The sequence below is a fragment of the Camelus dromedarius genome, chromosome X, assembly GCF_036321535.1.
Source record: "Camelus dromedarius isolate mCamDro1 chromosome X, mCamDro1.pat, whole genome shotgun sequence".
Taxonomy (NCBI): domain Eukaryota; kingdom Metazoa; phylum Chordata; class Mammalia; order Artiodactyla; family Camelidae; genus Camelus; species Camelus dromedarius.
The window spans coordinates 66,387,779-66,405,033 of record NC_087472.1 but is presented as its reverse complement, the minus strand read 5'-3'; the positions used below and the strand labels follow the sequence as shown (position 1 = coordinate 66,405,033).

At 40.3% G+C, this 17,255-nt stretch overlaps 1 protein-coding gene across 2 annotated transcripts in view; it reads right to left on the bottom strand.

Annotated features, from left to right (window-relative positions):
• The window catches only part of LOC135320228 (uncharacterized), a 71,944-nt gene extending 54,883 nt beyond the window's left edge, over positions 1–17,061 (bottom strand). For both annotated transcript variants that reach the window (XM_064483088.1, XM_064483089.1), the window contains exon 1: positions 15,458–17,061. In XM_064483088.1, coding sequence (XP_064339158.1) covers positions 15,458–17,014 — 1,557 coding nt within the window. In that variant the 5' untranslated portion in view covers positions 17,015–17,061. The remainder of the gene's footprint in view (positions 1–15,457) is intronic.
• Positions 17,062–17,255: the final 194 nt, after the last annotated feature.

Here is a 17,255-nt window from a genome sequence, read left to right as displayed (position 1 = left end):
CTGAAAAAAATGCACAACCTAAAAGTTGAGAGTTATGTTTTATTTGGTAGACAAACCCCTCTCAGACATCTCTGAGGGACTGTCTCAAAGAGGTAAGAGAAGAGCCAGGATACACAGGATGAAATATCTAGAATTAATGTAGATATTTCAGAAGGGCTTCATGATGGTGGAATAGAAGGATGTGGATCTCACCTTCTCCCACAAATACATCAAAAATACACCTACATGTGAAACAGTTCTCTCAGAATACCTACTGGTCTTTGGCAGAAGATCTTACACAAGTGGAGCTACAAGAAAAGTCTCTATGTAAATGTGTAGGACCAAAAAAAAAAAAAAAAAAAGAGAATTTGGACAGGACCTGTACCCCAGGGAGGGAGCAGTGAAAGAGTAAAATACTCTGACCTGGGAAGCCTCTTCACCAGCAGGGAGATTAGCTGGGACAGAAAGGGAGCTTCAGAAACTCAGAGCATAGCAGCCACCTTGCAGCAAATAGGACAGAGAGAAATTGGCACAGAGGATCTGTGCAGTCCCCAGGCTGAGACATGAGCCTGCTGGAACATGCCAGAACTGGGTGCTGAAACTCACACTTCAGAGAATAGACCCTGGGAGAAGACGGGTTGGCTGTACAGAGACAGCTTGAAGGGTCTGGAATGTGGTATGGGCTGAAACTAGGTGCATGTGAAAAGGAGCCCCAGTTCTCCATAAAAAGCCCCATTGTTGGTGTTCATGGAGGGAGGAACAAGACTCCAACATAGCAACTTTCTGTTTGGTAAGGTCACAGAGCATGGTCCTGGCATAAAAGCCTCATTGTTAATACACTCTCATGAAAGGACGGTTAGGATCCTGCCATAGCAGTCTCCTTTATGGCTTGCTCTGGAAGGGCATAATTGCTGGTGGGTTGACCCCAAGTGCAGGTGGGGCTGAAACCTCAGCCCATTCCCAGGGGCCACATGACATCAGAAATGGGGCTGAAATTTGAGACTTATCCCAGGTGGTTTTGCAGATTTATGTCACTGGTGCCTTTGCAAACTGTCTGCAGGACATCCAAGCAGAATACTGGTGTGTGGCTGGGACAGGTCCAGTGTTAAAAATGGGCATGTGCCCCCGGTGGTGGGGTTGGGGTCTGGCTAATCCTCTAGTACTCTGCTGATCCAGGTGTATGACTACTTGTAACTACAGTGGATCCTGGTCCCTGACCTCAACAAAATCTGCCCTAGTGGCTTTGTGAACACAGCACCTGGGGGACCCAGGGCAGGATGCCTACATTTCCATGGCTGAGGCAGTGCTAAGCGCAGCACCAAAACCAGTGTACTTTGTGAACATGCACAATGGATGATAGGCAACACTACAGAGAGCACTTCCTGGTGGATCTCTCCTGTAGAGGAATACTCAGCCCCTCCTCTCCCAGAGGAAGAGCTTCAGTACTGCCTACTTCGCACAGAAACTCAGAAATGGATCTGAGATCTTCTTCTCCAACAACTAAGGAGCAGGCTTAGCCCCCAAAAGGGCTGTAACAATGACAGAGCAAAGAGGGGGCCCTGCTCAACATCCAGTGCAGGCTCAGGTCACCACAATACCAATCACACCTACTATCAAGGGGATAGCAGTCCTCACACACTGAAGAAATATGTGGCAGCTGTCAATACTAGAAAAAGCCCTTGCAACAAAAATATTAGATGGACAAGGGCTACACAGTGATGTTCCTACATAAAAACAGTCCTTCAAGACCAGAGTAGATAACTGTTACTCCTAAATTAATAGTCAGAGAAATATAAGTAAAATGAAGAAGCTGAGGAACCACTCCCAATTAACGGAACAAAAGAAATCCCCCAAAAGAACAAACAATGAAATAGACATCTCCAGCCTACCAGATCTTGAATTCAAAAAAGAGATAGTAAAAATACAGAAAGAAATAAGAGAGACAATTGATAGAACTGCAGATTACTATAAAAAGGGAACTAGAAACTATAGATAGAAGCCATTAAAATCACAAAATGCAATTGCTGAGATGAAAGCAAACATAAAGTCAATAAATAGCAGTCTAAACAATGCAGAAGAACAAACAGGTGATATAGAAGATAGAATAATGGAAATCCATTGATCAAAATATCAGATAGAAAAATAAATGAAGAAATAAATAAATAAAAGAGACATTTGGAATAACATAAAACTTTTCAATCTACACGTCATAGGGAGCTCAGAAGAAAGAGAAAATGGGATTGAAAACATATCTGAGCATTTTTTCATGTGCCTATTGGCCATTTGTATGTCTTCATTGGAAAATTGCTTGTTTAGGTCTTCTGTCCATTTTTGTACTGAGTTTTTTTTTTCTTATTAAGTTGTATGAGCTGTTTATATATTCTGGAAATTATACCTTTGTCAGTTGCATCATTTGCAAATACTTCCTCCCGTTCCGTAGGTTGTTGTTTTGCTTTGCTTATGGTTTCTTTTGCTGTGCAAAAGCTTATGAGTTTAATTAGGTCCTATTTGTTTATTTTTGCTTTTATTTCCATTGCCTGGGTAGAATGCCCTAGGAAAACCTTGCTAAGATTTATGTCAGAAAATGTTTTGCCTCTGTTTTCTTCTAGGTTTATAGTGTTTTGTCTTATATTTAAGTCTTTAAGCCATTTAGAGTTTATTTTTGTGTATGGTGTAAGGGAGTGTTCTAACTTCAGTGATTTCCATGTAGTTGCCCAGTTTTCCCAGCACCATTCGCTGAAGAGACTGTCTTTTCCCCATTGTATATTCTTGCCCCCTTTTTCAAAGATTAATTGTCCATAAGTCTGTGGGTTTATTTCTGGGCTCTCTATTCTGTTCCATTGATCCATGTCTGTTTTTGTGCCAATACCATGTTGTTTTGATTATTGCAATTCTGTAGTGTTGTCTGAAGTCTGGGAAGGTTATTCCTGCAGCTTTGTTATTTTTCTTCAGTATAAAAGAAGATGTAAACAAACACTTCTCCAGTGAAGACATACAGATGGCCAATAAGCACATGAAAAATGCTCAGTATTCCTAGTTATCAGAGAAATTCAAATCAAAACTGCAATGAAATATCACCTCATACCAGTCAGAATGGCTACCATTAAAAAGCCTACAAATGATAAATGCTGGAGAGGGTATGGAGAAAAGGGAACCATCATACACTGTTGGTGGGAATGCAGTTTGGTACAGCCATTATGTAAAAGAGTATGGAGATTCCTAAAAGAAACTAAAAATAGACTTACAATATGATCCATCAATCCCACTCCTGGGCATATATCTGGAGTGAACTCAAATTTGAAAAGATACATGCACCCCAATGTTCATAGCAGCACTATATACAATAGCCAAGACACAGAAACAACCTAAATGTCAATCAACAGATCACTGGATAAAAAAGCTTTGGTATATTCATACAATGGAATACTATTCAGTCATAAAACCTTTTTTTAAATAAAATTATTTGCAGCAACATGATTGGATGTGGAAATCGTCATTCTAAGTGAAGTGAGCAAGAAAGAGAAAGAAAATACAATATGATATTCATATATGGAATCTGAGAGAAAAAAACACACACACACAAGAAGAAGACACTAATGAAACTTCTACAAAACATAAACCGACTCACAGTCATAGTAAACAAATTAATGGTTACTGGAGGAAAGAGGGTGGGAAGAAACAAATTGAGAGTTTGAGATTTGCAAATACTAACTAATATATATAAAATAGATAAAAACCAAAAATTTTTTTCTGTATAGCACAGGGAAATATATTCAATATCCTGTAGTAACTTAAAATGAAAAAGAATATGAATGTGAATATATATGTGTATATGTGTGACTCAACCATTACTGTATGCCAGAAATTGACACATTGTAAACTGACTATACTTCAGTTAAAAAAAAGTGCATATAGTTAATACTTCTGTACTGTACACTGAAACATTATTAAAATGGTAAACCTATCTAAGGAGGTAACCACCAAAAAAATGAAAAGACAACAAATGGGAGAAATATTTGCAGATAATATGACTGATAAAAGGTTAATATCCAAAATATATAAAGAGCTCATACAATTTAACTTCATAAAAACAAACAACATAATTATAAAATGAGCAGAAGACCTGAGTAAACATTTTCCCAAAGAGGACATGCAGATGGCCAACAGGCACAAGAAAATGTTGTCAATATTGTTAATCATCAGAGAAATGGAATTTGAAACCACATGAGATAACACTGCACACCTGTCAGAAAAAACTTTTATCAAAAAAACACAAGTAACAAACGTTGACAAAAATGTTGAGAAAAGGGGACCCTCATACAATGTTGGTGGAAATATAATTTGGTGTAGAAGAAAGGGTGGTGGTTTCTCAAAAAACTGAAAATAGAACTACTATTTGTCCCAGCAATTTCACTTCAGGGTATATATTGAAAAAAACAAAAATAGTAATTTGAAAATATGCATGTACCCCAATATTCATAGCTGCGTTATTTACAATTGCTAATATATTAAACAAACCTAAGTGTCCATCAACAGAAAAATGGATAAAGAAGTTGTAGTATACAGTCTTGGGGAGATCAGCCAAAATGGCAGAATAGGACACTTGTAGCTCACCACAAATACACCAAAACTCACATCCATGGACCCACACAGCCAACCAGAGTGCCTGCTGAACTCTGACAGAATATCGCCCTCTTCAAAAGACAAAAACACCATGAATCTGGTAGGAGAAAAGGAAAAAAGAAAGAAGAAAAAGCAAAACAGTGCGGGACTGGTCCTGGGGGGAGGGAGCAGCAAAGGAGGAATAGCGCTTGTCCCCTGGGTCTCTTCCTCTCCAACAGAGAGGTCAGCAATATGAAGGGGGAACCTCCAAGGCTTGGATCTGTATGGAACAGCCCTTGCCCAACAGAACTAAGTTAAACAGGCACAGAGGGTCTCCACAACCCCAAGCCCTAGAAGCAAAGTGGCAGGTGAGGGACAGAACAGGCTGCTCAAGCTGGGCAGAGGACTGGGGCAGGCTGCACAGAGGCAACTCTGGGGGACTGCAGGGTGCTGCACACCATGGATGAACAGGTATACAGGGCAAAACAATCTTGGCCCTCCAAAAAACAACATGGCTGATGTGCCCTGGGGGAAGGGTGCCATACCTCCTATCTCTGAAAACCTGCCAAAGGTTTTTGGGAGAAGAGAGGTGGGGCTCAGGCACAGCCATCATATCCTTCAGTGCTTAGTACCCAGGTAGGGGCAGGGTTGAAACCTGAATCCTTACCTAAGGGCTTAGCAGCCTCAAAGGCGAGATGGAGACTTGCTTATAGTAGCCTGAGGCAGATAGGATCATTCTGCCCAGGTATCTCTGAGAAATCACACCTCCAAGACAAACAAATAAGGAGCTGAATTCTGGCATGGAGCAGGTGCGGGGCTCTTCTGCCATCTTCCCTGAGCCCGCCTATGGAGTGCTGACCTGAGGTGGAGCAGGCAGCTGCACAGAGCAGGGGAGCAGCTGGCGTGAGGAGAGGGCGGGTGGCCACCTGCCTTCCCAGCAGAAGCACAGCTACTGACAGTGGTGTTGGGAAGGGGCACAACCTGCCCACCTACCTTGCCAGAGTGCAGCATCTGACCATGGCATCAGGAGGGTGAGTGACCTGCCTGCTCACTGTGTAAGAGCACAGCACCTGACTGTAGTATTGGGAGGGGTTGAGACCTGCCCGCCTAACTTGTGTGAGCACAACATCTGACCACAGCATCAGAAGGGGGAGTGACCCACAGCCTACCGTGCTGTTGGGAGGAGGCACAACCTGCTCACCTAACCTGCATGATCATGGCTTCGGGAGAGGGCATGACCTTCCTGCCCACTGCATAGGAACACAGCACCTGACTGCAGTGTTGGGAAAGAGTGAGATATGCTTACCAACCTGCACTGGGAGCAGCACAGACCAGGGGCGCCAAAGGAAGGCCTCTGGAAGCAGTGAGCTGAGTTCGCACAGCAGGGCAAGATCTTTCAATAAAATCATTAAGAGTGAACAGTCTCCATGAGAACATACCCCCCCCTGTTTTTTTCTATCTCTTTATCTTTTCTTTATCTGTTATATTTTCTATTAACTTTTAAATTTTTACTTTTTAAACAATTCTATATATCTCTGGTTTTAATCACTTTAAAATTTTTATTTTAAAAAATTTTATAATTATTATTTTTAAAATCCACCTCATTTCATTTTTATTTCCTTTGGTTTTGATCTCCTGTTATTGATTACACTTGGGCTTCAAATATATATATATATATATTACTGTTTTCTCTCTTTTAAAATTTTTTAAAAGATGTCTCAACTCAATTACTATTTTCCTCAACTTGTTCTGTTACTGATTATATACAGTTTTCAAACCTTTATATTTATTTTTCTCTCCCTTCTTTTAAAATCCTCTTATTTAAGTTTTATTCCTGCATGGGCTTTAGAGAGATAAATAAATAAACACCTTAAAAACAATATATAGATAACTGATACTCCATAAGCGACAGTGCCAGAGAAGTATGAGCAAGATGAAGAAGAAGTGGAACCACTCACAATTATAAGAACAAGAGAAATCCTCTGAAAGAGTGATCAATGAAATAGATATTGATGGCCTACTAGATCAAGATTTCAAAAAAAGAGTGATCAAAGTACTGAAGGAACTAAAAGAGATACTGTTTAGAGATTAAAAAATATGTCAAAAATGAAATTGAAGCTATAAAGAAAAGCCAGGAAAAATTGGAAAACTAATTTGCTGAGATGAGAGCTGATCTAAAGGCTATACAAAGCAGGCTAGATATTGCAGAGGACCTAGAAGACAGGACAACATAAAGCACCCAATCAGAACAGCCGAGAGAAAAAAATGAAAACAATATAAGGGACCTATGGGATAGTTTAAAGCATGTCAATCTATGCACAATAGGGGTTCCAGAAGGGGAAGACAGAGCAAAGGGGATTGAAAAGGTATTTCAAGAAATCATGACTGAAAACTGCCTAAACCTAAAGAAGGAATCAGATATCCAAGTACAGGAAGCTCAGAGGGTCCCAAACAGGAAGAACCCAAATAGACCCACACAAAGACATATGATAAGACGGCCACAGTCAAGGATAAAGAAATGATCCTAAAGGCAGCAAGAGAAAAACAAAGAATGAGTTATAAGGGAACCCCCATAAGGCTCTCAGCTGATTTCTCTACACAAACATTACAGGCCAGAGGGAGTGGAAGATATATTCAAAGTACTGAATGAAAAATGATGCAGCCAAGGATACTTTTTCCAACAAAGTTATCCTTTAGAATAGAAGGAGAGCTAAAGAACTTCATAGACAAGCAAAAACTAGAAGAGTTTAGCAACACTAAACCCATGCTAAAAGAAATATTGAAAGGTCTACCCTAAATAGAAAAGAAGCTGGATGCTACAGAAATGAGAAAATCATAACTGGAAAGGTGATAATGAATTACATGAATTACAATGAATTAGAAATAGAATAAACATGAAATTGTAAAAGAAGACATCTAAATCATTGAGTGGGAGAGGGAAGCAAGAAAATATAGTTTTTCTTTTCTTTCTAAAATTTTTGTTCTAGGTAGGATTGGTTTGAGCTTATATTACTAACTGTTTAATACAAACAGTTATAGTAATGGGTTAATAGACTTAAAAAAAGGGAAAACACAAGACAAAAACTAACAAGGGAGTCACAAAAATTAAATAAAATCCAAGATAATACAAAGGAAAATTATCAAACCACAAAAGGAAGAAAGGAACAAAGAGGAAATACCAATTCAACTGCAAAGATAAGTTCAAAATGGCAATAAACACACATATATCTTTAATTACTGTAAATGTTAATGGACTGAATGCTCCAGTCAAAAGACATAGAGTGGCAGACTGGATAATAAAGCAAGAACCATCAATATGCTGCATGCAAGAGACCCACTTTAGGGAGAAGGACACATATAGATTGAGAGTGAAAGGATGGAAAAGGATATTCCATGCAAATGGAAATGACAAGAAAGCAGGTGTTGCAGTGCTGAATTCAGACAAAATAGACTTTAAAACAAAGGCCTTAAAGAAAGATAAAGAAGGACATTTTACAATGATTAAAGAAGTACTATAAGATGAGGATATTACACTTATTAATATATATGCACCCAAAATAGGGGCCCCTAAGTACATAAAACAATTACAGAGATAAAGGGGGAAATTGATGGGATAACAACCATTGTCAGAGATTAACACAGCATTAACATCACTAGACAGATCTTCCAGACAGAAAATAAATAAGGCAACAGAGAAACAAAATGATGCAATAAAAAAAATTAAATTTAGTGGATATTTTCTGAGCATCACACATCCCCAAAATAGGATAAATATTCTTTTCAAATACACATGGAACATTTTCTAGGATAGATCATGTATTTGGGCACAAAACAAGCCTCAATAATTTTAAGAAGATAAAAATTATCTCAAGCATCTTTACTGACCACACTGCCATGAAACTAGAAATCAACTACAGATAAACAAAGGAGGAAAAAAAGGAAAGCATAGAGATTAAACAATATGCTATTAAAAAAACCAATGGGTCAATGGCGAAGTCAAAGCTGAAATTAAAAATTACCTTTAGACAAATGAAAATGAAAATACGACTACAAAATTTACAGGATGCAGCAATGGCAGCACTAAGAGGGAAGTTTATAGCGATACAGGCCTTCCTCAAAAAAGAAGAACAATCTCAAATAAAAAAATCTAACCACCCAGCTAAAAGAATTAGAAAAAGTAGAGCAAAAAAGCCCAAGTCAGCAGAAGGAAGGACATAATAAAATTCAGGGAGGAAATAAATAAAATAGAAATTAAAAAACACTACAAAAATCAATCAAACCAAAAGGTGGTTTTTTGAAAGAGTAAATAATATTGACAAATCTCTGGCCAAACTCACAAAGAAGAAAAAAGAGCGATCACAAATAAGCAAAATAAGAAAAGAAAATGGAATACCAAAACAAGGCAAAGACACTACCAAAAAAAAGAATTACAGGCCAATATCACTGATGAACATAGACGCCAAAATCCTCACCAAAATATTAGCAAATAGAATCCAATGACACACAAAAAAGATTATACTTCATGACCAAGTGGGGTCCATCCCAGGGACACAAGGGTGATTCAACATATGCAAATCAATCAATGTAATACATCATAACAACAAGAGAAAGGACAAAAAACCACATGATCATCTCAATCGATGCAGAAAAAGCATTTGATAAAATTCAACACCCATTTATGATAAAAAATCTCACCAAAGTGGGTATAGAGGGAACATATCTCAACATCATAAAAGCTATATATGACAAACCTACAGCCAGCATAGTACTGATCGGTGAAAAACTCCAAAGCTTCCCACTAAAACCTGGGACAAGACAAGGATGCCCACTATCACCACTCCTATTCAACATAATCCTGGAAGTCCTAGCCACAGAAATCAGGCAAGAGAGAGAAACAAAAGGGATCCAAATTGGGAAAGAAAAGGTAAAAGTGTCACTATATGCCAACAAATGTTACTATATATAGGAGACCCTAAAAGGTCCACGCAAAAACTACTAGAGCTGATTGAAGAATTCAGCAAGGTAGCAGGTTACAAGATTAACGTTCAAAAATCAGTGACATTCCTTTACACTAACGATGAACCAACAGAAAAAGAAAGTAAAGATACAATCTCCTTTAAAATAGCACCCAAAGTAATAAAATACCTAGGAATAAATCTAACCAAGGAGGTGAAAGAATAATACACAGAAAACTATAAACCACTGATGAAAGAAATTAAAGAAGACATTAAAAAATGGAAAGCTATCCCATGCTCTTGGATTGGAAGAATCAATATTGTTAAAATGGTCACACTGCCCAAGGCAATCTACAGATTTAATGCAATCCCTATCAAATTACCCAGGACATATTTCACAGAACAAGAACAAATCATAATACAATTTATAGGGAACTACAAAAGACCTAGAATTGCCAAAGCATTACTGAAGGGAAACAAAGAGGCTGGAGGAATAACTCTCCCAGACTTCAGACAATACTATAGAGCTACAGTCATCAAGACAGCATGGTATTGGTACCAAAACAGACATATAGACCAATGGAACAGAATAGAGAGCCCAGACATGAACCCACAAACTTTTGGCCAATTAATCTTCAACAAAGGAAGGAAGAACCTACAATGGAATAAGGAAAGTCTCTTCAGCAAATGGTGTTGTGAAAACTGAACAGCAGCATGTAAATCAATGAAGCTAGAACCCTCCTTTGCACCATATACAAAAATAAACTCAAAATGGATCAAAGACTTAAACATAAGAGAAGATACAATAAACCTCCTAGAAGAAAATATAGGCAAAACATTATCTGACATACTTCTCAAAAATGTTCTCCTAGGGCAGTGTACCCAAGCAATAGAAACAAAAGCAAGAATAAACAAATGGGATCTAATTAAAGTTTCAAGCTTCTGCACAGCAAAGGAAACCATAAGCAAAACAAAACAACCACCTACGGAATGGGAGAAAATTTTTGCAAAAGATGAAACTGACAAAGCCTTATCTCCAGAATATTTAAGCAGCTCATATGACTTAATAAGAAAAATCAAACAACCCAACCCAAAAACGGACAGACCTAAACGAGCAATTCTCCAAGGAAGAAATACAAATGATCAATAGGCACATGAAAAAATGCTTCATATTACTAATTATCAGAGAAATGCAAATCAAAACTATGTTTAGGTATCACCACATACCAGTCAGAATGACCATCATTCAAAAGTCCACAAATGACAAATGCTGGAGAAGGTGTGTAGAAAAGGGAACCCTCCTACACTGCTGGTGAAAATGCAGTTTGGTGCAGCCACTGTGGAAAACAGTATAGAGATTCCTCAAAAGACTAGGCATAGACTTACCATATGACCAAGTATTCCCACTCCTGGGCATGTATCCAGAAGGAACCCTACTTCAGGGTGACACCTGAACCCCAATGTTCATAGCAGTACTATTTACAATAGCGAAGACATGGAAACAGACTAAATGTCCATCGACAGATGACTGAATAAAGAAGGTATGGTATATTTCTACAGTGGAATACTTTTCAGCCATAGAAACTGACAACATAACACCATTTGCAGCAACATGGATGTTCCTGGAGAATGTCATTCTAAGTGAAGTAAGCAAAAAAGAAAGAAAAATACCATATGAGATCGCTCATATGTGGAACCTTAAAAAAAAAAAAGAACATAAATGCAAAACAGAAACAGTATCATAGACATAGAGTACAAACTTGTGGTTGCCAGGGGGGAGGGTGGTGGGAAGCGACAGACTGGGATTTCAAAATTTGTAGATACTGACAGGCATATGTAGAATATATAAACAACAGTATACTGTATAGCACTGGGAAATATACATAAGATCTTTTGGTAGCTCACAGCAAAAAATAATGTGACAATGAATATATGTATGTTCCTGTATAACTGAAAAATTGTGCTCTACTCTGGAATTTGACACATTTTTAACTGTAACTCAATTTTAAAAATCAATCAATCTACCTTTACTTAATTGTGGCTGGCTCTTGAAATCTTTCCTGTGCAAAGCTAAGGACCCACACGTGACATCCCAGGGACTCAACGGAGACCTGGGATATGGCCCTCCTCACACTCCACATCCGGTTTTCTATATCACAGTGATTCTTGGTCAGACAGTTATAAGTACTTGTGTTTATTTACTCATTTCACCTTCACAAAACTCCTATAAAATAGGTATTATTATCATCCACATTTTAAAGATAGTCCCTGACTCATAAGGCAGTTGTATGATGAATTGAGCTCATACATGTAAAATGCTTAGAACAGTGAGTGCCTTGGGACATAATAAGCAGTATGTAAATGTTATCTATAATTATTATTTCCTAATTCTCCTCATTTTCCTAATGCAAAGAGTAAGGCACAGAGAAGTTTCGGCCAGCCCCCAAATGAAGGACTCTGTTTTTGATTTTTTTTGGGGGGGGTGGTAATTGGGTTTATTTCTTTAATTAGTTATTTTAATGGAGGTACTGGGGATTGAACCCAGGACTTTGTGCATGCTAAGCATGTACTCTAACCACTGAGGTATACCCTCCCCCACCAAATGAAGGACTCTGAAGAGATTCTATTCTTGCCTTCTGATATCATCCCCTTGAAGCTGCATCCTGTCCTGGACTATACTACCAGCCCCAGGCTTGACCAGAGCCATATATCTGGGCCAAAACAGCTACAGTGTCTGGAGTCACTTAGCTCTGTAGGATTCGATGAATAGACCTCAAAAATAAAACACCCTGGAGGAAGCCAGCCAATGCTCATTTTCCCTAGGAAACCTAAAAGGACCTGAGCCATTCTGCTAGCTGGGTTTTTCATCTCTATTTGCATATAATGATCCTCTATAATTATGTGGCCTTTGGGACTTAACAATGCATTGCTTTCATATTCGTTATACCAGTTTAACCTCACAGTGAACCTGAAAGGTGCCTGAAGGAAGAATGAGAATTTGGCAGATAAGGCTGCTAAAACACAGAAGGAGAAAGGGGTTTGTCAGTAGAATTTGAGGCAGATCCAATACTGGATCTCTCAGGTCCTACTTGTCTCCCAGCTTTGTGTGTCAGGGGAAATCCTGTCTCTTCTCTGGGACTCAGTAGCCCCATCATCTGTAAAATGAAGTAATTGGACCAGATGGTCAATAAGAACCCTGACCTACATCAATGCCCTCTGGCATTCAGCTTTTCCACTCCACTTTGCTTTTTCTCTGGATCTCAGGGTCTGTCTGGGCTGGTGTTTACCACACCAAGGAAAGATAGCCAGAATCTTTGAGCAACCAGCAGAGGGCAAAGGAAAGCCATTCTAAAAAATGCTACTGAGTGGCAAGGAGTCTCCCATTGGACTCAGAGAAACAATTACAGGCTTAACTGGGAAGTAAGAGCTAGAGATAGAAAAGGAGAAAATATCCTCAGGAATTATGTGCTGCAAATTCTCTGGGTCAGATGGAGAAATTGAGGCCCAGAGAGGGGAAGGATCTGTCACAAGGTCACAGGCAAAGTCAAAGGTATAAATGACACTAGAAGCCAGTTTCCTGACCTCAGACACTTCCTTCAACTGTATTAACCAGCTGATTTTACAGTAGTCTTGAATTACTTTTCTGGCTGAATATTGTTCACACTCACTAATAATTTACCAAATTTTAATAATGACAACTGCAACTTTGTGGAAGCTCACAACGTGTCACAAATAATGCTAGAATGGTTACCTTACATACTCTGGCTCCTTTGATTCCCCACAACAGCCCCCTTAGGTAGGGATTATTTTGTCCAATTTCACAGATGAGAGGGCAAGTCCCACTCAAGCTTTTGTGACTCCAAAGCCTGCACTTTTAAAGAACATATAAGGCATCTCCATGTCCAGTTCATACAGCCTCCTAGTGAGGGAGTGTACTCAGCTATGATCCTCTTCTTAGTGACTGATAACATTGGACATGCAATACTCAACAGCAATGATCAGCTAACGGAGCCATAGGTATGTTTTTTTGTTTGTTTGCTTGATTGTTGGACTTAAAACCAATGCAATGACTTTACTCCCCCCAATATGCTAATTTTTATATCCTTAAAGCTTATCAAATATGATAAATATAGAAAGAGAATGCTTTTAAACATATCAATGGCCTTCTCAGAAAAAGCAGGCTTATTGCTTCTGTCCTCATGTGACCCAAGTTCTCTGAAAATGGGATGTGAGAGATGCTCAAACAAGTCAAGAACTATCAAGCTAGACCATGCCCATCACCACTACCAAGAAGAAGAATTTTAATTAACTGTACTTAAGAAATACTTTGCCTTAAAATTATCTGGAGAAACTATAGCATACCTCCTTATGAAGACATTTTTAAGTCTCAAAGCCAGATAGCCCCTTCTAGTGTTTATCCAACATTTTTCCTACTGAGACAGGAAGATATTCAGCCATTTTGGAAAAGGACTGGGGAAAACAGGACTTGCAAGCTAAAGAACAAAGGTCCTGGGGGCCTGAGTCCCAGAAACAAAAACCAAGCTCACAAAAATAAAAGACTAGTTTTATTTTGGTTACACTAACCAGTATACCTAGTTGCCATAAGACAAGAAGCTCAACTATACATTTTAATCTTATCTGTTCCAGTGCATTCTTGCAGAAAATTCTCATGCACTCCTGTCCCCTCACAGAAGCACTCCCTAAGCCTAATAGCCACCACGGAGCTACCTGCTGCTGTTCAAAGAAGTTTAATGATTTCTGGAAATTATCAGTGATCATGAGACAAACCCTCCCTTTTATTATAAAGGCAACTTGCCTCTTCTACTCTAGGAGCTTTTTATCCTGCCTTCTCCCTTATGCACAAACTATTTCTTTTAATAAAAAGCTTTGCTTGCTTAAAAGTCTTGTGAAAGAGATATTCATTTCTCTGGTAATGCTGCCCAATAATCTGAAAAGGGCCTGGTAACACTACTACTTTTTAGCACCTTTCTTTTTGTCCATGAATGGGGATGTGGTGAGCTCCTTCTTGTCATCACTCAAGTCAAACCCCTTGAATAATATAGACAGCTACGCAAAAGCACTAGACTTGGGAGTCAAAAATGATATTTGAATCCAAATTCTGTCACAATCTGTATAACTCTGGAGAAGTTATTCAATTTCTCTGAGCCTGTTTCCTCACTGGTAAAATGATGATAATCACTCCCTTCTCACAAAGTTACTTTAAGAATTAAATGAAAACAGTGTATGTGACAGCATCCTGACAAATGCTTGATATAAAGCTACCACTCAATGAATTCTGGGAGAAGAATGTTATTGGGCTGTCCTCTACCTACATTCTTCAGGTCAAACAACAGTGTTGTTACCAGAAGGTGCTTAGAGATTTCTAAGACACCAAGACTGCCTTCTCTCCTTCATAGGGAAACTGAGGTCCAACAAGATGAAAGGACTTGTCTCAAAGTCATACAGAGAATGGGGCACAGAGCTGAGACATAAATCCAGGTCTCCTGACCCTCAGTCCTAGAGGCTTTCCTTGACCCCTGTCTCTGGATTCAGGTCTTGTTGATGAGGGAGGAGAGGGTGGCAAAGCCAGGGAAATATCCCACAGTCTAAGCAAAATAAGAGACTATGGCTGTCTTGGGCATCATTAAATGAACCTGGTCACTCTGCTGACATTCCCAGAGCTTCAGTTTTGGTTCAAGGCTGAATTAAGATGTGATTGCAGGCATTCAGCCCAAGGAAGAGACAAAAATTGCCTGGGGTTTTAGGATGAGTCAATTCCAAGGTAACTGACTGGTGGGAGCTTTCCTTCCAGGATATTTCTGATGGAAGGTATGGTTATATAAGAGGCCATGGTAGTTTAGCTGGCTTCTGGGGATGTGAACATTTCAAATGGCGATTTGGAAATCCAGATCCCACCTTACCTGAGTACTGGGGACTCCAGCACAAGCTTTGCTGGCTTCTCTCTCTGCATCTGCTGCTCCTATATCTAAGTCAGAATCCTGAGGCTGCCCTGCCTGGGTGGACCCCACAGGTCCCCTGTGGGTATCCTGCTCCTCCATCTCATTGGGCTTGTCTTTTAGCTTCTCCATGACCGCTTTGGTGGTCATCCTCTTGGCACAAATGCCCAGCTCAGGGGACTCTCCAACACTGTCATCTTCTTTCAGGAAGCTGACCACGGTCTCAGTGTCTTCATCAAGCTCTTTAGAGGAAGAGTGCTCCCTAGTGAAGGCATGGCCATAGTGGAAGCTACAGCCATTCTTTGGTGTCGGATCATCCTGGAACTTGAAGACAGCTGAGGTTGAAGTTGAGACCAAGGTAGCAGCAGTGCAGGGAACTGTGAGGGCATGGTCCAAAGTCTCCTTGCCCTCTGCGCTCATTTTAAAGGTGAATGAGGCTTGTGAAGCCTTGTGGTGGTGGCGCTGGTGCCTCCCAATGACACTGCCCCACAACACAGCCTCAGAGGGGTGGCAGGGCAGGCTGAGTGGGAAGTTGGCTCGGGAGGCTATACTCTCCAGAATGAAGTCTTCACTGTCACCACTGATGAAGTAGGCCTCGCCTCGGCGTCTGCCCATCTGCAACTCATCTCGGGAGAATGAACGCCACTTTCGGGCCACCTCAGCCACATTGCTGAAGAACTTGACAACACTACCAAAAGGCATAGTCTTGTCTCGGTGCAGGTGCCCAGGGCCCTCCTTGTAACCCCCTTCCATGTTCCCTTCCAAGGTTGAGCCCTCAATGGCAGCCTCAAGTTCCTGGATTCTGGATTCTCCAGCTAATGTGTATGGGGCCTCAAGGTCCCCAGGTAACATGCTTTTCTGGTAGCTTTTGGCCTGCCTGCCCCTACCAGGCTGGTTAGGGGACTCTTCCTCCCAGGAATCCTCCTCCACTTGGATACCAAAGTCATTGAAGGCCAGTACTTTCTGGTTCATCCTCTTGGGGGCATGCACTAGCTTCTGCACATCTACAAGGAAGGGCTCCAGGCTTTCAATGTGGCCTGAGTAAGAATAGCGGAAAGGCTTTGGAGCCTCCTGGGCCTTTCTCATCTGGTACATACCTGGAATCTCTTGGGGTTGCTGGGCCTTGTTCCTCCTAGGAGGAGTATTCTTGGAGGCCCCAGTCAAAGGTTTCAACCTCTTGAATGACTTCATTCGATCCATTAATGTGACTTTGGGCTTCAACTCTGATGGTCTTGAAGTGTCTCCCAATAAAATCATGGACTGGGGGCGCTTCCCCTGATTGGAGGCAACTTTTCTGCGGCTCACAAAATTCCAGATCTTGTTGACTTTGGTTTTTTTCTTGTTCTGACCATTCTCATCCTTGGGACTCAAGTCATCCTGGTCACACTGCTCAGACTTCTCCAGCACCACCTCCCCAGCCAGGTCTTCTACTTCAGAGCAGCCTGGGAAGACCTGAGCCAGGTAACCACTGGGCACAAGCTCAGAGAGGAAGGCAGTCCGGCAGCTGCTGAGAGTCTCCATGGTCACAGCAGGGGACGGGGCCACAAAGGCACAGAGGGAGGGCTGGTCTGTTATTTTCAGCTGAAGAGGAGGGAAGGAGGGAGAAACAGAGAGAGATTAGGGAAAGCCACATAAAGGGTTTTTACAGATTTGTCACAATCAAATACATAGAATATACTTTGTCCCCATTGGGCCACAAAATTTTTATGAACTTTACAAGGCAAAATGCATTAATTTGGACCCCACTTGTTTAGGATTTAGA